Source organism: Zosterops lateralis (genome assembly GCF_965231275.1).
Source record: "Zosterops lateralis genome assembly, chromosome: 14".
NCBI classification, from domain to species: domain Eukaryota; kingdom Metazoa; phylum Chordata; class Aves; order Passeriformes; family Zosteropidae; genus Zosterops; species Zosterops lateralis.
Genome location: NC_139774.1, coordinates 16,556,476 through 16,581,011, shown reverse-complemented (window position 1 = coordinate 16,581,011; position 24,536 = coordinate 16,556,476). Strand labels below are relative to the sequence as shown.

At 53.3% G+C, this 24,536-nt stretch overlaps 3 protein-coding genes across 7 annotated transcripts in view; all 3 read left to right on the top strand.

Moving 5' to 3' along the window:
* The window catches only part of STK10 (serine/threonine kinase 10), a 52,560-nt gene extending 47,560 nt beyond the window's left edge, over positions 1-5,000 (top strand). The window contains exons 16-19 of the mRNA XM_083872084.1: positions 782-970; positions 1,918-2,043; positions 2,282-2,395; positions 2,490-5,000. Of these exons, the coding sequence (XP_083728210.1) occupies positions 782-970; positions 1,918-2,043; positions 2,282-2,395; positions 2,490-2,630 (570 nt within the window). The 3' untranslated portion in view covers positions 2,631-5,000. The remainder of the gene's footprint in view (positions 1-781; positions 971-1,917; positions 2,044-2,281; positions 2,396-2,489) is intronic.
* Positions 1-24,536, top strand: part of SH3TC2 (SH3 domain and tetratricopeptide repeats 2) — a 317,636-nt gene that overhangs the window by 251,759 nt on the left and 41,341 nt on the right. The gene's annotated exons all lie outside the window — the stretch shown is intronic.
* The window catches only part of SH3PXD2B (SH3 and PX domains 2B), a 78,388-nt gene continuing 64,853 nt past the window's right edge, over positions 11,002-24,536 (top strand). The window contains exons 1-2 of the mRNA XM_083872096.1: positions 11,002-11,095; positions 23,681-23,761. Of these exons, the coding sequence (XP_083728222.1) occupies positions 11,024-11,095; positions 23,681-23,761 (153 nt within the window). The 5' untranslated portion in view covers positions 11,002-11,023. The remainder of the gene's footprint in view (positions 11,096-23,680; positions 23,762-24,536) is intronic.

The window sequence follows — 24,536 nt, the reverse complement described above, 5'->3', positions numbered from 1 at the left end:
TGGAAATCTGCCACTGCCCAGGATTTGGTGTGGTTGATTCCCAGGGCAGGGAGTGAAGAGTGGCACTTCCAGCCCCTTCTCCTCTCCTCCCCACCATGTTCAATCCTTGCCATCCCCTCTTGTCCCTTTGGAGTGTCACCAACTGTGTTGGATGGGACTGGACTACTGTTAGGTGCTCCTTGAACTTTTATTGTGGCATCAGTCTCACATTAAAAACGTTTTACATAATTAAAGGATGACAACAGCAGCAGCCAAAGATCCCTTTGTTACAGAGCATTTTAAAGGTTTTCCAGCCAAGAGCACATTGCCAAAGCTCACAGACAATTGTTCTACCATCACTGAAAGCACACACACACCTGCTTCAAACAGTGCTTGCTTGTGTGCTTTCTATTAACAATAAACTATATTCTATTATTTAAACAATTTTCTATTATTTAAACAATATTCTATTATTAAGCTTAAAACTTTTTACTATCTTGCTGAATATATTTTTCTGCAGCCTTTAAATCTATCCTAGCCAAACCTAAGACCCAGACTATCATTTTATGTCCTTGCTTGCTGTACTATTGCAACTTTTTGCACTTACAGCTAACTCTAAATTCTTCAGCTCTGTCTGTTTTTGGTGCCTGCTTTCACAGCTTTCTGAAAACTTTCTTACCTTTAATATTTCCCACAACCAGCCACTCCCAGGCTTTTCCCAGACCTGCCCTGTGGCTGTCTGTGTTTCCAGGGCTGTGGGGAGGGAGGTGTGCGTGCCCCTCTGAGCCCTGTGTGTCTGCAGGAAAGGGAGCAGATGCAGCGCTACAACCAGCGCATGCTGGAGCAGCTGAAGGTGAGGCAGCAGCAGGAGAGGGCCAGGCTGCCCAAAATCCAGCGCAGCGAGGGCAAGACACGCATGGCCATGTACAAGAAGAGCCTCCACATCCACTCCAGCGGCAGCGCCTCCGAGCAGAGGGAGAAGATCAAACAGGTCAGGGGCTGGAAAGGCAACAGGGGATGAGGCTTGGCTTGGCTTGGCTTGGCTTGGCTTGGCTTGGCTTGGCTTGGCTTGGCTTGGCTTGGCTTGGCTTGGCTTGGATTGCATTGGATTGGATTGGCTTGGCTTGGTTGGAGGGAGAAGGGAATTTGGGGAAGTGTGGCTGTTTCCAGAGTTTAGTTTGTTGCTGGGTGAGAGGGTTCTGGTTTGTGGCATCACACGTGGCCATGTACAAGAAGAGCCTCCACATCCATTTCAGTGGCAACGCCTCTGAGCAGAGGGAGATTAAACAGGTCAGGGCTTGGAAAGGCACCAGGAGTTAAAGCTTGGTTTGGTTGGAGGGGAAGGGAGTTTGGGGAAGTGTGGCTATTTCTGGATTTTTAGCTTTCTGCTGTGGGAGAGGGCTCTGCTTTGTGGTATCACACATGGCCATGTACAAGAAGAGCCTCCGAGCAGAGGGAGAAGACCAAACAGGTCAGGGGCTGGAAAGGCACCAGGAGTTAAAGCTTGGTTTGGTTGGAGGGGAAGGGAATTTTGGGAAGTGTGGCTATTTCCAGGTTTTAGCTTACTGCTGGGTGAGAGGGCTCTGCTTTGTGGTATCACACAAGAAGAGCCTCCACATCCACTCCAGTGGCAGAGGGAGAAGATCAAACAGGTCAGGGCCTGGAAAGACACCAGGAGATGAGGCTTGTCTGGGGGGGAGAAGAGAATTTTGGGATGTGTGACTTTTTCTGGATTTTAGCTTTCTGCTGTGTGAGGGCTCTGCTTTGTGGCATCACCTGTGATGTTCAGCGCTGTCTCCACCGTGGCTTGTATTGGGAAGCATCTTTAGGACTTTTCCTTCTTTCCTGTGTTCTGATGGAAGCTGGGCTGGTCCCTCAGGCAGCCCCAGAGACCAGGGCAATGCTGCCCACACAGACACCTCCTTTTCTCTCTGCCAGTTTGCCCTGCAGGAGGAGAAGAGGCAGAAGGCAGAGCGGCTGCACCAGCAGCAGAAACACGAGTCGCAGATGAAGGACATGCAGGCCCAGTGTGAGAGCAACACCAACGAGCTCCAGCACCTCCAGGTACTCATCCCTCATGGCTTGGTCTCCCAGAGCTGCCTGGGCAGGTCTCAATCTCTGCAGAAGTGGCTGCAGAGAGTTGGTGTCCCCTTGCTCTTGCCTTGAGTGGTTTTTGTCACCGTGTCTAAACGTGGAGCTCAGAGCTCTGGATGTCTCAGCCCAAGACAAACCCTGTTTGACCACTGGGTGCACACACTTCCAGCTGCTCCACGGGTGTTGTGTTTGGTTTATGTGTTTTCAGAATGAGAAGTGTCACCTCCTGATCGAGCACGAGACCCAGAAGCTGAAGTCCCTGGATGAGAACCACAACCAGCACATGAAGGAGTGGCGAGACAAGCTGAGACCACGGAAGAAGGTGGGGCCTCCTGGGTGTGAGCAGGGTGTCCTGGCTGCCCATGAGCTCCAGAGCAACCCCCAACACAGCTCTTGTGTCGTTCTCTTTGCTCAAGGCCCTGGAGGATGAGCTGAACCAGAAGAAACGTGAGCAGGAGATGTTCTTCAAGCTGAGCGAGGAGGCCGATGGACAGGTGCCAGTGTCCCCCACCAAACACGCCAAATTCGTCCCCTTCAGCTCCTCAGAGAGCTTGTAACACCTGGCAGGCCACCACCTGGGACTGGCCGTGTCCTCCTGGGCTGCAGGGGGGAAACTTGGACTTGGAAGACCCTCTCAGCAGCCCCTCCTTACCACAGCACCCTCCTGTCCTCGTGCCCTGCCTGGGACAATCGTGGCCTCTGCACTGAGGGACGTTGGCTGGAACTTGGGGTGGCTTTTCCCAGGAGCTCCAGGCTGGGAATTGGGGCAGGACCCTGTCTGGATTGTATTTGCACTGTTGGCTGGATGTTTCCTGGGTGAGCCTGGTGCTCACTGGGTTTGTCAGCTCAGGCTGGAGCAGTGACCACTCTGGTCAGGAGGAGCAGGGCTGTCACCTCCCTCTCCACTGTGGCTGCTCCTGTCCCAGCCCTTTGTAAGGCCTGGCCTGGGGCAGAGCAGCTTTGGCATTGTCTTAAACTCACCTTGGCCTTAGACTTACTCCTCTGCACTGTGGCCCCTTTTTTTTTTTTTTTTTTTTTTGCCACAGAGATACAGAAATTTGGGGGTTTTTTTTTGCCTAGGAAGGGCTGGGTTTTCTCTTCCCTCCTTCTCCCCACATAGGCTGTGCAGAAAGGGGCTGGATGTCCTCCCAAAGATGTTTCTGCCCTTCCTTTGCTGTGACCACTGGCACCACAGCCCCTGTGGCATTGAGCTCACACTGTTATTATCATGGTTTCTGCCTGCAGGCTTTGGTTCTGGAGAAAGTGGAAGTGCAGGTGCAGAGGGGGAGGTTGGGGACAGCACCCAGTGCTGTGGTGACCCTGTGAAGTGTCTGTCACTGTCATGTGTGTGCCTTTGGGATGAGTGGGGGGTGAAGGGTGTCCCTGCCAGAGCTCTCACCATCACACAGGTGCTTCAGGCTGGTTTTTAGGTCCTGTCTGTGTGGGGCTGTGTGGGTCAGGCAGCCTGGCCCTTTGGGAGGGACAAAGAGCAGTGAAACGAGGGCAGAGGGGATGCAAAGGGGGCTTGTTGCTCCCAGCAGCTCCTTGTTCCACCTCCTCGTGATGTGCCACGGCTCTTGGGATGGTTCTCCTGGCTGGGAGTCGTGGGCAGAGTGGCAGAGCAGGTTCTCTGTCCTTTCTGTCCTCTCCCCCTGCACAAGGCAGAGCACAGAGCTGGGACTGGGAGCACAGAGCTGGGGAGGCCTCAGGGACCTCACTGGCAGCACCTTCTTCTTTTACACAACCCAGAGGTGGAAGGCAGCATTTAAGTTTTTCTCTGGACAACGTTATTTGTTTAAGAACTGTTTCTTTAGCAAGAAAAAAAAAATCTGCTTAAAAAAAAAAAAAATATATATATATAAGAAAAAAGTTGTTATTTTCAAGTCCCCTCTGTTGATTTAGTGGCATTTCAGGGAAAGGTGGTGTGTGATGTGGAAAGGTGGTATGGGATGTGCCTCACTTCTGAGTGCTGGGGTGAAGGAGGCAACCCCCAGGTCTTTAACTCTGTATCTGGGGATTGAATTTCCAACCCTTTTAGAGCTCTTAATCCATATTTATAAGCTTCCTGCAAGCTAGCAAGGCTCTCCCTCTTTGGGCCACTCCGGGTTCCCTCTGATTTCACAGCTGGGATGTCTCTGTTAACAAACACAGGAAAGGTTCCTGCCCCATCTCCAAAAGTCTGGATTGTGCCTTTGAGATGTGAAAACACCAGGCTGGGAACTGATGGAGGGTCAATGAATGCAAAGGGATGGTCCTGAATGGGACAAAGGGGCTGATTGGAGGGTTTTAATCACTTTAGGGACGTGCTACAGCAGCCCCAAAGTTGTGGCTGTGGCCCTGCTGGGGCCAGGGCTGTGTCACAGGGATCAGAGCCCAGGCCTGTCCTGCAGCTCTGTCACAGCACTGTCACCTCCCCCAGCTGAAGGGCACTGCTGCCCCTCCACCAGCCCAGGGAGCATCATCCCTCTCTGGACATTCTTCAGCCACGGGGAAAAACCATTTCTGGGGCCTCTCAGAGCTGCTGCAATGCCCCTGTGCTAAATCAGTCCTCCCTCCTCCAGATTTTCAGCTTGGAGAGATCAGCACAGCCCTGCTGACAGAGGTGGGAAGGGTTCTGTGCACTCATTTTTTGTATTTTGTGTCCTGCCCCTGGCTCCAGGACTCTCCAGTCCCTCTCCTAGAAGGGGGGCACATCATCTGACTGTCATGTTTACAGCATGGTTATATCATCTTCCCTCCTTTCAAAAGAGGATTTATTTGTTGTTCCCTGTTCAGAAGGAACCACCATCAAACCCAGCTTGCTTTTCAGGGAGGGGATGGGACACGATTTTAAAAAAAACGTGGCTTCAAATAAAAAGAGGTTTTTTAAAAATATTTTGTAATTTCAGTGGGGCCACCACTCTGATGTAAAGAATTCTCTAATAAAGTAACAGACTGAGAAACCTGGGCTTGGGTCTGATTTGGTGCCTGGCTGCCAGCTGTGACCTCAGACAGCTCTGCTCCTTCTTGGGCTTTTACTGACTTAGAAAAACTTTTGAGATCTGAACTTCACAAGGGAGACCCACCAGTGGATTAAAACCGAGCTGGAACCTCTCCTGCTGCTCGGGGACAGGGACATCTCTGTCACCAGGCTGGAATCCCGGTGTGAAATCCCTGGGTGGTTTCAGTGTGTGTTCTCACGGTGCTGGGCTGACCCTGCTCGGTGAGAAGTGAGTATTGCACCCTGAGAGAGGAGCATTTCTGCTCCTTTTTAATTTTAATTAGCTGGTTCTGTCTTTAACAGGAATCTCAAGCAAAAGCTTCAGTTCTCTTATTTTGGTGGGACAAGGAGCACCTAGGGATGCTTCCCCTTCTCTTCCCACTCTCTCCTCTGCTCAGGAGGAGAAAAACAATCCTGTTTTTCAGAGAACCCTCTGCCTCCTCCCCTGGGCTGCTCAGCAAAGCTCCCACCACAGAAGCCAAACGCCCTTTGTCCCCTGCTCAGAACTTTTCACTGCTGCTCTCAATGATTCCTCTCAAGGACACACCAAGTGAAATTAGGGCGGCTTGGACATGGAGCTGGTGTGGGTTAACCCTGAATTTTGGAAATTTGTACCAGAAATTGCCAATTTAACTTTGGATTTCTTGCCTTGCTGACAGTGCCCACCCCCAGGTAAAAGTGCAGGGTGTGATTCAGGTGAGGAGATGGAATTGGGAGTGTAAGGTGAGGTTTTAAATGAGCAGAGAGAGAAGGATGAGCAAAGCCTGAGGGTTCCTGTCTCCTTGCTCCATGAGATGGTAAGGGATGGAGTAGCTGAGGACACATAATTAATCATTTTGTTTGTGTTTATAGCAGGACTGCGCTGTCTCCTGGGACACACTGCTCTCCCTCAGGGTATCCAGGGAAGCAGGAAAACCTCCTGGGAATATTTAACATCATCAGCATGTCCTTGGCAGTGCCTGGGGGGAGCTGAGGATTCACCACACATTTACAAGTGCTGCACATTCCAGAAATAACTGTTAACTGCCGCTCCGTCCTGGTGCTGAAATAAAAATACTCCCTCATTTCCAAAAGTAGAGCTGACAGCCCTGAGAAAGCTCCTGGTGCTGCAGCAGCTGCAGATTCCCTGTGGATTCACTCCTGTCACAGCTGGGCCCCAAACTCCTCTGGGCTGCCCAAGGGCTTTTGCAGCTGCTGCTGCTGCTGGAATTCTCTGGAGGGAAGGAAAGCAGGGCAGGCAGGAGGAGGTTTGGGGTTTGTGCTTCAGTGTTTTCCTCTCCCAGCTGGATCTGAGCTGCCTTTGCCTCTGCAGGAGTCTTTGGGGGTCATCTGCACCCTCTGAAGGCAAATGATGCTGCTGCTGCAGTGGTTTATTCTCCAAAATCCCTGCGGTTTATTCTCCAAATTCCCCGTGGTTTATTCTCCAAACTCCCTGTGGTTTATTCTCCAAACTCCCTGTGGTTTATTCTCCAAACTCCCTGTGGTCTATTCTCCAAAATCCATGTGGTTTATTCTCCAAAATCCCTGTGGTTTATTCTCCAAATTCCCCATGGTTTATTCTCCAAACTCCCTGTGGTTTATTCTCCAAACTCCCTGTGGTCTATTCTCCAAAATCCCTGTGGTTTATTCTCCAAACTCCCCGTGGTTTATTCTCCAAATTCCCCATGGTTTATTCTCCAAAATCCCCTGCGGTTTATTCTCCAAAATCCCTGTGGTTTATTCTCCAAACTCCCCATGGTTTATTCTCCAAAATCCCTGTGGTTTATTCTCCAAACTCCCCGTGGTTTATTCTCCAAATTCCCCATGGTTTATTCTCCAAACTCCCCGTGGTTTATTCTCCAAAATCCCTGTGGTTTATTCTCCAAAATCCCTGTGGTTTATTCTCCAAATTCCCCATGGTTTATTCTCCAAACTCCCCGTGGTTTATTCTCCAAAATCCCTGTGGTTTATTCTCCAAAATCCCTGTGGTTTATTCTCCAAACTCCCCATGGTTTATTCTCCAAAATCCATGTGGTTTATTCTCCAAAATCCCTGTGGTTTATTCTCCAAAATCCCTGTGGTTTATTCTCCAAACTCCCCGTGGTTTATTCTCCAAATCCCCCATGGTTTATTCTCCAAAATCCCCTGCGGTTTATTCTCCAAAATCCCTGTGGTTTATTCTCCAAACTCGCCGTGGTTTATTCTCCAAAATCCCTGTGATTTATTCTCCAAAATCCCTGTGGTTTATTCTCCAAAATCCCCGTGGTTTGAGCAATCCCCACCTCTCTGGAGGTGTTGGCCCTGGTGTTTGTTGTTGTCCCCTCTCCTGGCTGGGATGGGGCTGGATTTCCCCATCCTGGGCTGCTCTGGAGGAGATTTCCAGGCTGGCAGGAGGTGGGTGTTTGCTGCTCTTCCCATCGCTCACTAGATGGCACAACGCTGGAGCTCCTGAAGGGCTCCCCGGCTCTTTTCCCTGGATTTGGCACTTTCTGTGGCACCTTTTCCATCCGATCTCTGCTGGTTTCAGCCCTCAGGAGTTTCCCCATCCGAGGGCTGAGCATCCCCTGTGTGGGTTCTGATGGGGGGCACCTAAACCCTGCAGGTCAGGGCTCACAGCAGTGGAAAATCATTCCTGAGGATAGCTGAGGACCAGAGAGGTGCAGCCCTGGTGAAATGGGAAATCTCTGCTGCAGGGATTTGTCCTCTGTGAGGGCAGGAGCATAATTTTTGCCTGATTTCTGTGAGGTGGCTCAGGGAAGGTGGATATTCTGTACTAGCTGCAGGCAGTGCTCCCTCTGCACTCAGGGCTGATGCTGGGGCTCTGCTGCCTCATCCCATCCCCTCCCTGGCACCAGGCAGAGCTCAGGGGCTGCCCAGCTGTGCCCAAACAGCTGGAGTCCACCCACAGCCCTGCAGAAACCCAATTTGTCCACCCCAGCTCAGGGGTGGCTTTTCAGAAGTCGTTTGCCTTCTTGTTTTAAATTGCTCAGCTCATCCTGACAGGCACGAGGGAGGGTGCACAAGCCTGACCTTTGTGTAGGTTGTGACCTCTCCTGTGTCGTTATTTTATCCTTGTTATGTTATTTTATTTTATTTTGTTTGGCTTGGTGAAGCTTCAGCCTCTGCCGAGGGCAGCAGGGGAGGAATGTTTACCTTGAAAATCCCCTCAGCTGCCCCTGCACCACCAAACCTTTTTGTGGGACGTGCTGCTGCCACATCTCTGCTGTCCTGCAGCAGCATCCCCAGAGGTCTGGGCTGAGCACTGGAGTCCCAAATTCCCTCCCTTACAAATCCTTGACAGATTCCCTGATAAATGACCAAGGCCCAGCCAAGCTCTGCCTCTCCACAGCCACTCCCAGCGTTTCTCCCCAGGGAGGTGATCTGGTCAGCATGCAGAGCCACTCTCCACTGCTCTCAACAGCCCTCATTAGACTTGTTAATTAAACCCAGGAGCCATTTTGCAGCCTGAGCTGTGATGCTCTGCAAGCCCTGCTGGTTTCTGGGTGCTCAGTGAGGCTGCAGGCAGTGCCTGGTGCTGCTGGGGCCCTTCTCTACCTTTATTCTTCTTTTCAGCATGTGAAGAGCAGAAATTGTTTCATTCCTCTCTTTAATCAGCTTTCTCCACTGCTCCACATCTCAGTGTACACTCCCTCTCTTCTCACCTGCTTTGGATGTTTTCCTCACCCTCCTCTGGAGGATTTGTGCATCTTTTAGGGCTTTTAAATCAGCAAAACTTCCTCTGCTCCAGCCTGGACGCCCCACACAACATCAGGAGCTGCAGTTGCAGATGTTGGGGCTATCCCAGGCTCTCCATGAGCACTGCCAGGTCCAGCAATCCCACATAAATATCCCACTGACAGAAGGAAGGATTATTCCACAACTGACCTTCACATCCTGCTGCCTTCAGAACACATCTGTCTGAGGACTGATGGGTGGACCAGGGGTGGGGGTGATGTGCAGCTGTAACCAGGAGTAACCCAGAGCTGTGTCTGCACCCCAGCAGGCACCAGGGAGGTCACCAGTGGCCTGATGTCCCCTCCAGACAGCCCAGCACCTCTTCTGCAGCCACCTCTGCGCTCTGGGGCTTTGCTGAGGGGGAGCAGGATGAAGACAAGCCCTTGGGGAGGGGCAATAAAGCCCTGGCAAGCTGCCTGCACCTCCATTAATTCTCTGGGGTGGCCGCAGCAAAGTTAATAGTATTAAAAAAAGAGCCACATTTAAGGAGCCGCTAAAGGAGTGAGATGAGTTGTTTATGATTAAATTAAATTCATATGAAAACTAATGACCTGCCAGTGTAAGCCTTGAGTAACTTTATAATGTAATTAAAAGCCCAACGGGGGGGAGAGCTGTGGTTGTGCCACGTGTTGAGGAGCTGCTGGGAGGATGGAGGCCAGGGGTGAGAGCTGGGGCAGGGAAGGGCCTGGGCACTGCCCTGGCTGCTCTGATGGCACCAAGGACACAGGGCGTGGCACATCAGGGGGCTGCCATCAGCCCCTGGCTCACAGGGATGGATTCATGGACTGGTTTGGGTTGGAAGGGACCTTAAAGATCATCCCATTCCACAGGCCCAGGTTGCTCCAAGCCCTGTCCAGCCTGGACAACTCCAGGGATGGAACTTCCCTGGACAATTCCAGAGATGGAACTTCTCTGGACAATTCCAGGGATGGAACTTCCCTGGATAAACCCATGCCAGGGCCTCACCACGCTCACAGTAAAGAATCCCTGCTATCTAATCTTCCCCTCCTCTCAGTTTGGAGCCATTCCCTCTGTCCTGTCCCTACACGCCCTCAAACACTGTCTCTGCACTCAGGTATGCGGCTTGTCCCGGGCAGGGCAGCTCTGCCCACCCGGCCAGGACAGACCTTCCCTTCCCTTCCCTTCCCTTCCCTTCCCTTCCCTTCCCTTCCCTTCCCTTCCCTTCCCTTCCCTTCCCTTCCCTTCCCTTCCCTTCCCTTCCCTTCCCTTCCCTTCCCTTCCCTTCCCTTCCCTTCCCTTCCCTTCCCTTCCCTTCCCTTCCCTTCCCTTCCCTTCCCTTCCCTTCCCTTCCCTTCCCTTCTCATTCCCTGCCTGCTTTGGGAATGCGGCTGCCGGCGGCCAAACCCCGGGGACTGAAGGCCCTGATGGGACAAGAGTGGGGTGCAGAACCCCTGGGGATTGTCACAATAGGAAAAGAGTGGGGGGCCAAACCCCTGGGGACTGAGTGCCACGATGGGACATGAGCAAGGTGCAGAACCTATGGGGACTGACTGTCCCCCGGGGACAAGAGCAGGGTGCAGAAGCCACAGAACTGTCGCGATGGGACAAGAGAGGGGTGCGGAAGGTGCAGAACCCCCGGGGACTGACTGTCCCCCGGGGACAAGAGTGGGGTGCAGATACCCTGGGGACTGAGTGCTGCGATGGGACAAAAGCGGGGTGCAGAACCCGATGGGACAAGAGCGGATGCAGAACCCCCGGGGACTGTCGCGATGGGACAAGAGCGGGGTGCAGAAGGTGCAGAACCCCTGGGGACTGTCAGGACAAGAGCAGGGTGCAGAACCCCTGGGGACTGAGTGTCGCTATGGGACAAGAGCGGGGTGCAGAACCCCCAGGGACTGTTGCGATAGGACAAGAACCCCCGGGGACTGTCAGGACAAGAGCAGGGTGCAGAATCCCCGGGAATGAGTGTTTCAATGGGACAATAGCGGGGCACAGAACCCCGCGGGGCGATGGAGCACACACACAGCTCAAGCCGGGAGGACAAACCAAACCCCCTCCCGGGGCTGAGCACAATCCCCCCGCCCCATCCCCATCCCGCAGCCCCAGGCCGGCCCCAGAGGGGGCTGCTCGGCCCTTTAAGCGGCCGGGCTGGGGCCGCCCAGCGGGCCGGGATAGGCCGGGCCGGGCAGGGCCGCCCCCCGCCCCCGGAGCGGGCGGTGCGGTGCGGGGAGGCTCGGCCGCTCCTCCAGCGCTCCACAAGCGTTTCCCCGCTCCCCGAGGGGCACGGACAGGGCGATGCCCAGGCGGAGCATCGCCGAGGTGAAGGTGCTGGACGTGCAGAAGAGGCGGATCCCCAACAAACACTATGTGAGTGCCCCCAGCCCCGGCGCTGGGCGAACAAAGGCCGGCCCCGCTCCTGTTTGCAGCTCCGGGAAGGGAGGACAGAGGAGGAGGAGGGAAAAAAAAGGGCGGCAGCGCTGCCAGGGGTGTCCCGGCCGCTCTGGGGGATGCTCCGCCGGGGGGATGCGGGCGGGGGTGGAGCGTCCCCAAAGTGCTGCAGTTTGGCACTGGGAATGGGGGACCTGTTGGATGAAGGGACCACCCGGCTCCTCTTTTCCTCTCCCCGGATAGTGCTGGGTGGCTGGGAAGGATCCCCGCATCCCGCCCAGCCTTCCTGGAAGATGCTCCGGGGCATCCTCCAAACTGCTGCGGCTTTGGCTATTTTTGAAGGCGGTTTTCCTTTTTTTTCCTTTTTTTCCCCCTTTTTTTTTTTTTTTTTATGATTTAAACTTTGGTGCGTTTCCAGGCACCCGTAAAAACCTTGTGGGTGAATGAATCCTGGCGAGAGCCGTAAAACAAAGAGCGAAATGTTCTCCTTTTTGCCCCGGAGCGGGGTGACCCAGTGACACACTCACTGCGCCTTTGGGCTGTGCAGGTTGCTGTGGGGCTGTGCAGGTTGCTGTGGGGCTGTGCAGGTTGCTGTGGGGCTCTGCAGGTTGCCCTGGGGCTGTGCGGATTGCTGTGGGGCTGTGCGGATTGCTCTGGGGCTGTGCAGATTGCTCTGGGGCTGTGCAGGTTGCTGTGGGGCTGTGCAGGTTGCCCTGGGGCTGTGCAGGTTGCTGTGGGGCTGTGCAGGTTGCTGTGGGGCTGTGCAGATTGCTGTGGGGCTGTGCAGATTGCTCTGGGGCTGTGCAGGTTGCTCTGGGGCTGTGCAGGTTGCTGTGGGGCTGTGCAGGTTGCTCTGGGGCTGTGCAGGTTGCTCTGGGGCTGTGCAGGTTGCTGTGGGGCTGTGCAGGTTGCTCTGGGGCTGTGCAGGTTGCTCTGGGGCTGTGCAGATTGCTGTGGGGCTGTGCAGGTTGCTCTGGGGCTGTGCAGGTTGCTCTGGGGCTGTGCAGGTTGCCCTGGGGCTGTGCAGATTGCCGTGGGGCTGTGCAGGTTGCTGTGGGGCTGTGCAGGTTGCTCTGGGGCTGTGCAGGTTGCTCTGGGGCTGTGCAGGTTGCTCTGGGGCTGTGCAGGTTGCTGTGGGGCTCTGCAGGTTGCTCTGGGGCTGTGCAGGTTGCTCTGGGGCTGTGCAGATTGCTGTGGGGCTGTGCAGATTGCTCTGGGGCTGTGCAGGTTTCTGTGGGGCTGTGCAGGTTGCTCTGGGGCTGTGCAGATTGCTCTGTGCTCTTTGCCCTCCCTGGACTCACTTGGCACAGGCTTTCAGAGCTTTTGGGACAGAGTTAGAGGGTTTCTCCAGGTCCCCTCGGTTGGTTCAGCAACAATTGGAGGAAAGCTGAGAGCAGCCAGCTCCAGGAGGGGTCTGTCCTTGCCGCCCACCCCTTTATCACCCACCCCTTTATCACCCACCCCATCCTCCTGCTGCCCTGCCCGGAGCGTTATCAGCGGTGTCTGAGCTCCAGATGTGCCTTTTCCCTGCCCTGTCCATCCTTTCCCCATCCCCGCTGTGCTGTGCCCCGCTCTGTGTGTGCCCAGCTTTGTGCTCTGCTGTTTGTCCTGCCGGCTGCGGGATGGCCTGGGGAGCTCCTGTGCTGTGCCTGAGCCCCTCTTGTCACCTTCAGCAGCGGTGTCACCGCGGCAGGGACAGCACCGAGGTGTCCCCAGGGCAAGGACAGCATCCCCAGGACAGGGACAGCACCGAGGTGTCCCCAGGGCAAGGACAGCATCCCCAGGACAGGGACAGCACCGAGGTGTCCCCAGGGCAGGGACAGCATCCCCAGGACAGGGACAGCACCGAGGTGTCCCCAGGGCAGGGACAGCACCGAGGTGTCCCCAGGGCAGGGACAGCATTCCCAGGGCGGGGACAGCATCCCTGGTGTCCCCAGGGCAGGGACAGCATCCCTGGTGTCCCCAGGACAGGGACAGCACTCTCAGTGTCCCCAGGGCAGGGACACACACTCCTGGTGTCCCCAGGGCAGGGACAGCACCCCCAGTACCGCGCACCACCCGCTTTATCCTCCCAGCACGGAGAGTCGGGTGGAGCTTGGGCACAGCACAAATAATCCCTGCGAGCCGCAAAACTGGGCCAGCGGTGTTTGGAGGAGAGAGAGGATGGAGGGGCAGGAGAAGGGGGCAGGATGCCGGGGCACAGGGTTGGGATGCCGGGGCACAGGATGGGGATGCCGGGGCACAGGGTGGGGGATGCCGGGGCACAGGGTGGGGGATGCCGGGGCACAGGGTGGGGGATGCCGGGGCACAGGGTGGGGATGCCGGGGCACAGGGGGGGGGATGCCGGGGCACAGGGTGGGGGATGCCGGGGCACAGGGTGGGGGATGCCGGGGCACAGGGTGGGGATGCCGGGGCACAGGGGGGGGGATGCCGGGGCACAGGGGGGGGATGCCGGGGCACAGGGTTGGGATGCCGGGGCACAGGGGGGGGATGCCGGGGCACAGGGGGGGGATGCCGGGGCACAGGGTGGGGATGCCGGAGCTCCAGGAGCATTGGGAAGGGAGAAGCGGCTGCCCCGCACAGTGACAGCTGTGCAGCCCGGCCCTTCAGCCTCCCCGGCGGGTCCCTGTGCCTCCAGCTTTCCCTGGACTTGTCCTGGAGCGGGAGCCAGCGTGGCTGAGGGCTGAGCCCAGGGAGGGGCCCCGGCAGTTTTTTTTTGCAGGCAGTTGCTGCCTCCCCCTCCAGAGCAGCGCTGGAGTGAATGGAGCGCTCGCCTCGCTGGGGGAATCAATAACATCAGCCAGAGTCACAAAGCCAGTTAATTATATGAAACCAAACCCTTTTTTTTAATTTTTTTTTTTTTTTTTTTTTTTTTTTTTTTTTTTTTAACTCCCCTGCAAAAAGAGGGAGAGGCAGCAAAATCGTGGCTGAATCATTTGTAGACAGTGGCTGCTGGCACAGCACGAAGTGTCCGTGTAAAACATTTGCCCTCTGCCTTCTCCCATCACACAGATGTGCTCTGCTCCATCCCTGAGGCTGCACTCCTGTCCCTGGGGAGGCTGGAGGATTCCCTGTCCCCCAAAGTGGCTGGAGGATTCCCAGTCCCAGGGAGGCTGGAGGATTCCCTGTCCCTCTGGGAGGATTCCCAGTCCCCTGGGGAGGCTGGAGGATTCCCTGTCCCTCTGGGAGGATTCCCAGTCCCCTGGAGAGGCTGGAGGATTCCCTGTCCCTCTGGGAGGATTCCCAGTCCCCTGGGGAGGCTGGAGGATTCCCTGTCCCTCTGGGAGGATTCCCAGTCCCCAGGAAGGCTGGAGGATTCCCAGTCCCCAGGAAGGCTGGAGGACCACTCTGGTTTTCCCTCTGTTTCCTCTGTGATGCCCTGCCCAGCTCAGGCTCCTCTGCATCACCCAGAGGCTCCTCTTTGCTGGACAAAGCTGTGATTGTGTCGCTCACGATGAGGCACAAAGTTCTGAACTCCACTTTGCCAGGAAAGTGAGACAGAGCCAGTGTTCCAAAGTCCTCGTTCCACCTGCACTGGGGAGGGCTGGCTCTGTTCAGGCTGCTGTGCTTTGCCTTTCACCTGGGTAATTGATACAACAAGAGAAAAAGAGTTTTGCCTGAGACAAAAAGTTGGTTGTTTGGCTGTGAAACAGGAGGCAGAATGTTTTCCCAAACTGCAGGGCAAGGACCTGGGCAGGGTTTGGGCGGCTGGGTACAGGTGCTGAGCTGAGTTTTAGGGTTCAGCTGGGGACCCAAGCACAGCCCTGTGCCCTCAAACTCCCCTTGTGTTTCTAAGATTATTTTTTTTCCATGTGCATTACCTGGCAGGGGCAGTGAGGAGTGATCCTTGTGCAGGTGTTTGTTGCAGGATGCTCTGGCCCATTATCCAGGTAAAAAGGGGCTGATTGACAGGCTGAGGTGACATTTGGGTTACATTTTCAGCAGCATTTCCCTCCCAGTCCTGTGTGAAGTGATCACAGCTCGGGGATGCTGCCAGGGAGGGCTCCATCCTGCAAGTCTGAGAAGAGAACGAGTAAAGTTTAAAAATAATCATGGTGGGAGACAGAGTAGCTGACTGTCATTTCTCTGGTCTGGCCAAGTCTCTGATAAATTAATGTTTATTCAGAAAAAAACCCAAAACAAAGCCATAGTTGAAGCAGATTGGATTTTCCTTTAAAGGACTTCACGAGGGACCTTTTTGTAGTATTGTGTTTGTTATTCTCGAGCAGAAGCCCTAAAATAAAGCTTTTTTCCTGGTTTTCTTTCCCTTGGGCAAGCTTCAGGATGTTTCATTTTTGTCACAGCTGCAAAGTGTCTGTTTTCTGTGTGTTAATAGCAATGCCATTGGATCCCATCTCCATTTCTGCCTGCCAGGAACACTCCCGTAGTTATATAGGTTTAAATAGTTGTTCTGGAGCACCATCCCAAATTTTTTTTTTATATACATATATATATATATATATATATATAAAATAGATAAATATATATAAAATAGATAAATATATATAAATATATATATTATATATAAAAATATATTTATATATAAATATATAAATATATAAATAAATATATATAAATAAATATATAAATATATATATGTTTTTTGTATATATATGTATGTTATATATATATATATGTAACTTATATATATATAACTTATATATATCTATATATCCATTCAACAGCAGGCTGTTTGGGTGAGTTAGGTTTTTGGGAAAGCTGAATTATGTTCCATTCCCAGCCTCCCTGTATCCCTGAAAATGGGAAATTTAAACAAAGCATGCAGCATACAGAATTTATTTTGCAAGCCCAGTGAACAAGACGGGCAAAACTCTAAACAAGGTTTAGACCTCCTTTGTGGCATCCGGGTTGTGAAAATAATCAACAGTGAGTGATGGAATCTGGCTAATGGGATCTATTTTAAAATGAATTTGGGGAGAACCACGTTCAAACAGTGAAGGTGTTGTGTTTTTTGCAGTGGGATTTGGGATGTGATGGTGTCTTCTCTGTTCCCCGTGGTGGTGAGGCCATTTGTGGTTTTCCTTCCTCATGCTTGTCTGGGACTGATTGTGGAGTGCTGGGATGACAAGAGGCCAGAGCTGCCAATCTGCAGCTTCAGTGGCTCTTTAGTGCCTGATATTTATAGAGCTGAAGGTGTTTTTGAGGGGCACGGGCCCCATGGGGTGTGTTTTGGGGTGCCCTGGTTGCCCAGCTGGAGCAGAGCTCGGTGGGCTCCTGGCACAGTGTCACCTTGCACAGCTGAGCTGTTCCTGTGGATTTTCTGTGTTATTTCTATCCTTGTGAATCATCCTGGTTGTTTGGCTTCAAAAGGGAGTCAGGGGATGATTTCTCCCCGTGCTGTCTCCCCGGGAAGGGTGACCATGCCCTTGGAATGGTGGGAATGTCCTGTGGGGAAGGAAGAGGTTGGCATGAATAGTGTGAAATCAATGCACTGTGGTGTCCCCAGATCACCAAAGGAGGAGTGAGAGCGAGCCAGGGGAAGCTGCAGTCTGACTCCTGGTGGCCTCTGGAGGTCTGAGGGCTTTCTCAGCATCCTCAGTGGTGTTTTGCTGCTGCATCCTGTGGTTGTGCCTTGTCTCATCCCATTTCCTGCCAGCTGGATGATGCTGTCCCAGCAGCAGGAGTTTGGTAGGAATTTTGCCCTGTCCTTGTTCCTGGCCCTGCTCTGCCCCACAGAGCTCTTTCCTCCTCACCCCTCAGCAGAGTCGGGGTTTAATGGAGCACTCTCAGCTCTGTGGATGAAAACCAGCACTCAGACCCACATTCTCCTTTGTTTTTATTCCCTTGTCACATTTCTCAAGGCTCAAATGTGGATGAGCCAAATCCTGCCTGTTCCTTGGCCACTGAGGCTGCTCTGTGTGGGAAACTGATGTTCACACTGCAGTGATCTGCAGCTCTGGGGCCATCCCTGGCCTCTGCCTGCCCCCAGCCCTCTGACCTTGCTCTGGAGGGTGTCTCTGTCTTCCGGCCGTGTCGTGTGGCAGTGGGAAATGGGAAACTGGAGAATCCATTGGTGTGACCTTCATCCTGCCTGGGACAGGCTGGGGATGTGTGCTGAGTGCCTGGGGGGTCTGAGCAGGCTTAGCTGGGCTGTCCTTGGGGGTCCCTGCCTTTGTCACAGCCCTGTGTGTGTGTCCTGGCCATTGCTGGGCTGTCCTTGGGGGTCCCTGCCTTTGTCACAGCCCTGTGTGTGTGTCCTGGCCATTGCTGAGCTGTCCTTGGGGGTCCCTGTCTTTGTCACAGCCCTGTGTGTGTGTCCTGGCCATTGCTGAGCTGTCCTTGGGGGTCTCTGACTTTGTCACAGCCCTGTGTGTGTGTCCTGGCCATTGCTGGGCTGTCCTTGGGGGTCTCTGACTTTGTCACAGCCCTGTGTGTGTGTCCTGGCCATTGCTGGGCTGTCCTTGGGGGTCTCTGACTTTGTCACAGCCCTGGGTGTGTGTCCTGGCCATGGCAGCAGTGCCCTGCCCTGCCCTGCCCTGCCAGGCTGGGAGGAGTGAACTGACCCCAGCTCTGCATGTTGCCTTGGCTGGGGGTGAGGATTTCCCTGCCCTGCTGCTCCTCCATCCCCGTTACCCAGCTCCCTACAGCTCTGCCTGGCTGCTTCTGCCTCCCCTTTGCTCCAGGGCAGCATCCCTGGTCCCTGCTGGAATCTTTCTCCATGCCAGCATCACCCTCACCCCAGTTCCCCAGGCACAGAGCACGAGTGAGGGGGTGACAAGCTGTCTGCTCACTGAGCTGGAGCTTGGCTGCCCCAAGCTTTGGCATCTTATGGCACAAGAGCCCCCGTGTCCCCTCCCCAGCCCCACAGGCCTGCAGCAGCCAGGGCTGATGGAGAGGGGCCAAGCACAGCAGCTCAGTGCCAAGAACTTTCTTTGTTTCCAGCCACCTCCCTCCCTTTTTTCTTTTTTTTTTTTTCTTTTCCTCTTAGAATTTCCCACTCCCTTTTCTATATTAAAGCCACTCTGGCTTGGCTGGGCTGCTCAGCTCCTTTGGTTTCTCTGCCCCTTTGGGTTTCTGGTGCTGTGGCTGAAGGGAGGGTGAGGCTCTCACATCTCCCCTCCTTCCAGGGCCAGGGGCAGCGTGGGTGAAATCAAGAGCCTGATGCTTCTGACTGATGCCTTTTCCTCTTTGCTGCTGAAAGATGCTTTAAATATGTGGAGTTTTCCACAGAGAGGTTTATTGTGCAGAGTCTCCCTGGACCCGAGACCACACAGGCTCCGAGCCTTTGGAAACAGCTCTGCAGACAGCTCTCTGCCCCTGCTGGAGGCTGAAATGTCTGGAGCTGCTGCAGGAGCTCTGCTGGAGCCTGGGGACCTTCTCTGGTGTCCCTGCATGGCTGTGGAAGTGTCTTTCCAAGTGGTTGTGGTGCTGCTCTCCACCCTGGTTGTGTCTGTGGAGCAACTCTGGGCACAGGGGATGCCAGGGGAGCTCTGGGATCCTTCAGAGCCACCCAGGGAAGGCTGTGCCCTGCCAGGAAAAGGGAATTTGGGGTGGCTCAGCTGCTCCTGGGCTCCACCTGAGGTGGGTTTGCTGCCTGGTGCCAGGCAGAGTTCCCAGGGAGCTGCCCTCTCCCACATCCTCCCTTGTGGGATTTGTGTGTCCCCTATAGCCAGGACAAATCTCCGTGAAAAACTTTGGGAAACTCCTGTAGGGAAGGAGAGAAGCCGAAACTGCGGCTCTGGGTTTTCCTCACCTCCACTCTGCCTTTTTCCTGCTCACATCTGAGCAGCCCAGGCTGCTCCCCAGCTTGCCCAGAGTCCAGGAGTGATTCTCCTGTGAGGTCACACGGCCTCGTGTTTAAGAACGGGAAACTGGTTCTGTTATTCTAATTATTTTTTTTTTTTTTTTTTTTTTTTAATTTTTTTTCAGTATCTGTTCTTAATTTCCTTGCCTCGAGTCAGCAGTTTGAACCAGCTCCTCTCTCTCTCCCTGTGCTGTTGTGGGGACTTTGTGCCTCTTTGGGAAGGGCAGGATGGAGGATTTGGGAATGGCTCTGGTGCTTTCTGTCCCTTTGAGAAATCACCAGGAGCCTCTGCCTTGTGCAGCACCAGGGATTTCCAGCAGCCCCTGCAAAAACAATTCTGGTTTTTGCAGAGGAAAAAAACCAAAAAACTGACTGCTCCCAGGGCTTGCTGCTCCATGTCTTCAAGAGGAAAAGAAAGAAAAAAAAAAAAAAAAAAAAAAGGAAAGAAATCTCTGGCTGCCCTTTTCAGATTCTCACTGGCTTCTCCTCCCCTCGGCCCCCGTGACTCCCGTGGCTCTGGCTGTGTCTGAGCTGCCTCCTGGAGCCTCCCAGGAGCTGTGGCCCTGCCCAGCAGGGATGTCCTGGATCTCCCTCTGGCCCTATGCTGTCAGGAGTGTTCCCCAGGCTGCAGAGCCCTCTCAGCTCCCTCTGACAGCTCTGGCACGCTTGGCCAGGTGCCGTTTGCAGTTCTTGCAGCAAACTGACATTTTTTTCTGACAGTTCCTTTCCAGAGGTTTTCAACCCCATTTTCCACTGGCCCCTTCTCTCTGTGAGAGGTGCTGGGGAGGGGACAGCACTGACAGATGCTGGGGGGTGATGGAGGGGACCAAACTCATGCTGCAAGATCCCCTAGGCCTATTTTTCCATATTATATTTCAATTTTTAGGGCGTTTAATGTGACCAAAGAGAACCTTGGGCAGTGGCTGGTGGTCCTGGTGTCGCACTGCTCAACTGGGAACTTTGAAGTAGTTGGTGTGTGACCATTTCCTTGTGATGTTGAAATCCCAGGGAGTTTGGGAGCCCAGCCCCAGTGGAGTCTGTTGTGCTCAGCCTTTTTTTATCTGCAAATTTTCCATTTTCTGTGCAGGATCTGTTCCATTTCTCCTCCAAGGGACGTGAGCATGGAAGGGTTTGGTGTTGGTGAGAAATGCTCCTCTGACCTGGCGTTAAACCAGATCCACCTGCACCTCAAAAATCATCCCTGTGGCTTCTGTACCTCCCTCTCAGGGCTGGGGAAGGGCAGGGTGTCCTTTCCAGAGGAAGGACAGAGACCATTCCTGGGTTTCACCAGCTCAGCTCCTTCCCTTCCCTGCTCAGACCCCACAGCAGGCCTGGGAAGGGCTGCAGATATTTGGATTTTTTTGTGTTTCACCAGCTCAGCTCCTTCCCTTCCCTGCTCAGACCCCACAGCAGGCCTGGGAAGGGCTGCAGATATTTGGATTTTTTTGGGATTTGGACAGACCCATGGAAAAACTGCTTCCACATGTCCTCACCCACACACGGGCTGGGAAAAAGCCTCTGCTCAGAGCAGGGATGAGGGGGAAGCTGTGGGGTGGCTCCTGCTGGGATAAAATTTGGATTATTTGGGTTTCTGCTTGGTGCTGGCTGCTCCTGGCAGGACAGGGTGCAGTGCCAGGCCAGGAGGAGAAGTGGAATAGCTTTAAATCTCTCTTGATCATTGAAAGTGTCTCCAGAAGCACCTGAGGAAGGGATTTAGGGGTCTGTGGGAGCTTATATGCAGCCCTCTGAAAACACTCACTGGGTGATGAGTGCACTGCTCAAACCTTTCCAAACCTGTGCTTGTCATTAGGTGAGGGGAGCACCAGAGTTGTGTTTCCTGGTGGTGTTTTTGTATTTATTTCTGGGACAGCAGGGGCTGGATTAGATATTGGGAGAGACCAATGGTTGTTCTGAGCCTCGGTGGGATGGGGCTGTTGGGAGGAGAGGAATATCCACAAGGACAGAGGAAGCTCTGGATTTATTTTCCTCTGGAGAGAGGAAAACCTGCCTTTCCCCAGGTTTTATGGATCCTGAGGAGCTCCTGTTCCTGTGGGTTCCCCCATCCTCTCTGCTTTCCAGAACTTGGTTGAGGAGACACCCCTGGAGAGACCTTTCTGCTCTTGCAAAGGGATGTGCAAGAAATCCTTCTCCTGAGTCCTGGGAGATCTGCATTTCAGCAAAACAGCAGTGAGCTCATCACTGAGAGCAGAAACTCTCCTTCCTCACCCAGCTGCAGAGGACACAGGGAAGCCTGGTGTGCCCTCAAACCTCGTGCCTTTATTACCCTCAAGAGCTCCCAATTGTTTTGGCTCGGGGTTTATCCACATCCTGATTAAAATCCCAGTCTAATGGGCTGTTGACTCCAAATAAAGGCAGGAGAGGAATAAACAATGAGGAGAAGTTGGCTCCTCCTGCTGCCCCAGTGGAAGGAAGGCTCTCTCCAGGCAGGCAGCCAGTGGTGATATAACCCCGAGCACTGCTGGGGACTGGGAAGAGAAAACTGGGATATCAGCTGAGCTTTCAGCCCATATGAGCTCAATGCTGGCCCCAGAGCCAGTCCTGGGGAGAGGGGAAAGGAGTTTGGGAGTGTGGTTACATCAGGTTAACCCTTGATGTGCTGGAGGGGGGCTGTCTCACCTCTGGGGCACAGCTGTGGTTCTTCCAGGCCTCAACACTGGATGGAGCAGATGTTGTTTTCCTTGTGTTTGTGCAGGAAAGGTGCAGGTCCTTCATCTCAGAATAAGAGTTTGGACGTGAGGTAACATCAGGTTAACCCTTGGTGTGCTGGAGGGGGTTCCTCACCCCTGGGGCACAGCCATGGTACTTCCATAGCCATGGTACTTCCTCCACAGCTGGAGCAAATGTTGTTTTCCTTGTGTTCACACAGGGAGAGTGCAGGTCCTTCATCTCAGAATAAGAGTTATAAGAGTTTGGGAGTGTGGTAACATCAGGTTAACCCTTGGTTTGCTGGAGGGGGGCTGTCTCATCCCTGGGGCACAGCCATGGTACTTCCAGGCCTCCACAGCTGGAGCAGATGTTGTTTTCCTTGTGTTCACACAGGGAAAGTGCAGGTCCTTCATCTCAGAATAAGAGGTTGGGAATGAAAGCAGAGCAGGTTTAGATGGGATTTTGGGAAGGGATTATCCCCTGTGAGGTGGAGAGGAGCTGTGGCTGCCCCTGGATCCCTGGAAGTGCCCAAGGCCAGGGGTTTGATCACCCTGGGACAGTGGAAGGTGTCCCTGCCCGTGGCAGGGGTGGCACTGGATGAGCTTTAGGGTTTATTCCAACCCAAGTTCAACAAAAGCAGACCTTGAATTACAGGTTTGAATGTAAAGAAGTCCTTTATTTTAGTAATAAGAACTTGAAGAAAAACTTCAGAGCTTCCTGCTGCCTCGTTTTCCGTCTTCATTTGGAAGTGATTCCACTGGGAGGGGTTTGTCACCCCTCAGGGGTGTCCTCACCTTGGTGGCTCAGGCTGTGCCAGCCCTCTGAGCAGCAGAGTGAGATCTGAGGGAGATTTTCAGGTAGATTTGATAAACTCAAATAACTGATGGTGTTTGAGTTTGGAGACTGGTTTAGGATGTCAGTCACATTCCAGGATCTGGAGAAAGTGGGAAAAACCTTGTGAAACTCCTGAAGGATTCTGTTTTAAACGCCAAAACATCACCTTTTGAGAGCCTTCATGCTTGATTTTGCCAGCAGAAGTTCTGCCAGGTCCCTTCACCTGGATTTCTGAACGTTTTGGTCCTTCAAGGAATTGATACTTGAATTTCTGGTGGAAATAAGGACTTGAGTTAGGAGGAAAAAAACTACTTTTGGTTCTGCTCAGTCAATCTGTTATTATCAGTTTGAGGTTTGTATCATTTGGGTGTTACACTGGCACCTTGTCAAGGGTTATCTCTGATTTCTGTGAAAAACAAGGGAGGACATTAGAGCAGGAATTGCCTCATCCTGTGATTTGCTTGTTGTCTTTTACAGAAGAATTTAAGGATGAAATGGGGCTGGGTTTGGTGTTTTGTTTTTCACTCATCACCAGTTAAAGCCTGGTCTGGGCTCTGTGAATAACCTGCAATGGCTGGGGTTGATCCTGTGGTGTTTTAAGGATCAGGATGCTGATTCCCACTCCAGCAGGTGTGAAAAACCAAACCCAAACAGGTGGAGTTTCAGACCTTGAGCTGTTGCAGTCCCAGGCTCTGGTGCAGGTGCTGCCCTTGGATCTTAACATCAAATCTGGTCAAGCTGCAGCTGTAAATGGGGGTGGCCAAGGTTTGGTTATAAAGTCCTGTGTCTGGAGGGATTTTGGGCTATGTTTTCACACAGAAGGGTCACTTCACAATCAATGTGTGCCCCTCTTCAGGACCACAGAGCTCAATTCACCACCAGAAATAAACATTTGGTCAAACTGCAGCAGCGGGGCTCAATAATTTGGGGTTATGATGTTGCAGCCTTAAGCTGCACCAAGGGAAATACAGGTTGGATATCAGGAAGAAGTTTTTCACAGAAAGAGTGATTAAATATTGGAATAGTCTGCCCGGGGAGGTGGTGGAGTCACCATCCCTGGATGTGTTTAAAAGGAAACTGGATGTGGCATTTGATGCCATGATTTAGTTGAGGTGTCAGGGCTGGGTTGGACTCGATGATCTTGAACGTCTCTTCCAACCTACACATTCTGTGATTCTGAAGGGATCTGAAGAGTTCCCCTGGTTGTTGGGACAGTGGCAGCTGTTTGGGTTGTGTTGAATGTTTGGTTTTTTGTGTGTGTGTGTGCCCTGCTCTGATCTCTCCTGTGCTCCCTGCAGGTGTACATCATCAAGGTCAGCTGGTCCAATGGAGCCACCGAGGTCATTTACCGCCGGTACAGCAAGTTCTTCGACCTGCAGGTGGGGAATCCTCCAGCCCTGGGGAGGGTGACAGCCTGAGGCCACCTGAGCTCTTGGGTTCTGCTTTATCTCTGCAGTTCCTGGGGGTTTTATTGGGTGGGGGGTGAAGTTTGTTTGCTTTGGGGGAGGATTTTGTTAGAGTTAAGTCCAAATTCCATTTCCGTGGCTTTCCCAGCTGCTGCCACTGGAAAATGTTTGGTTGATTCCCTGGAGCAGGGAAGTGCCCACTCCCCCTGCTCCAGCTCCTTTGGTACCAAGATGGAGAGGGACTTTTTACAAAAAAAAAAGGACAAGGAGGAATGGTTTCACACTGAGAGAGTGGGTTAAGATCAAATATCAGGAAAAAATTCCTCCCTGTGTAGGTGGGGAGGCCCAGAGAAGCTGTGGCTGCCCCCGGATCTATCCAGGATGTTGGATGGAGCTCTGGGCAGGCTGGTGTGGCAGGAGATATCCCTGCCCATGCCCACTAAATGATCTGTAAGGTCCCTTCCAACCCAGGCTGTTCCATAATTCTGATTTAATTCCCTCCTGGTGCAGGAGGAAAATGGAAGTTGGAGGGAGGAGGCTGGAAAGGCAATTTGGACAGGCTGGGCTGCAGAAAACCCAAACCCAGTGTGCTCTGGGTGAGCAGGCAAAGGGTGTTTTCCACCTCCTCCTCCTCCTTGGTGGAGATGAGCCAAGGGGTGTGGCTGGGCTTTATGAGGCAGAACAGAAACTGAGCTGCTGGAACAGGCTCTGTGCAGAGGAGAAAAGAAAAGGCACGGAGGGATCTCTG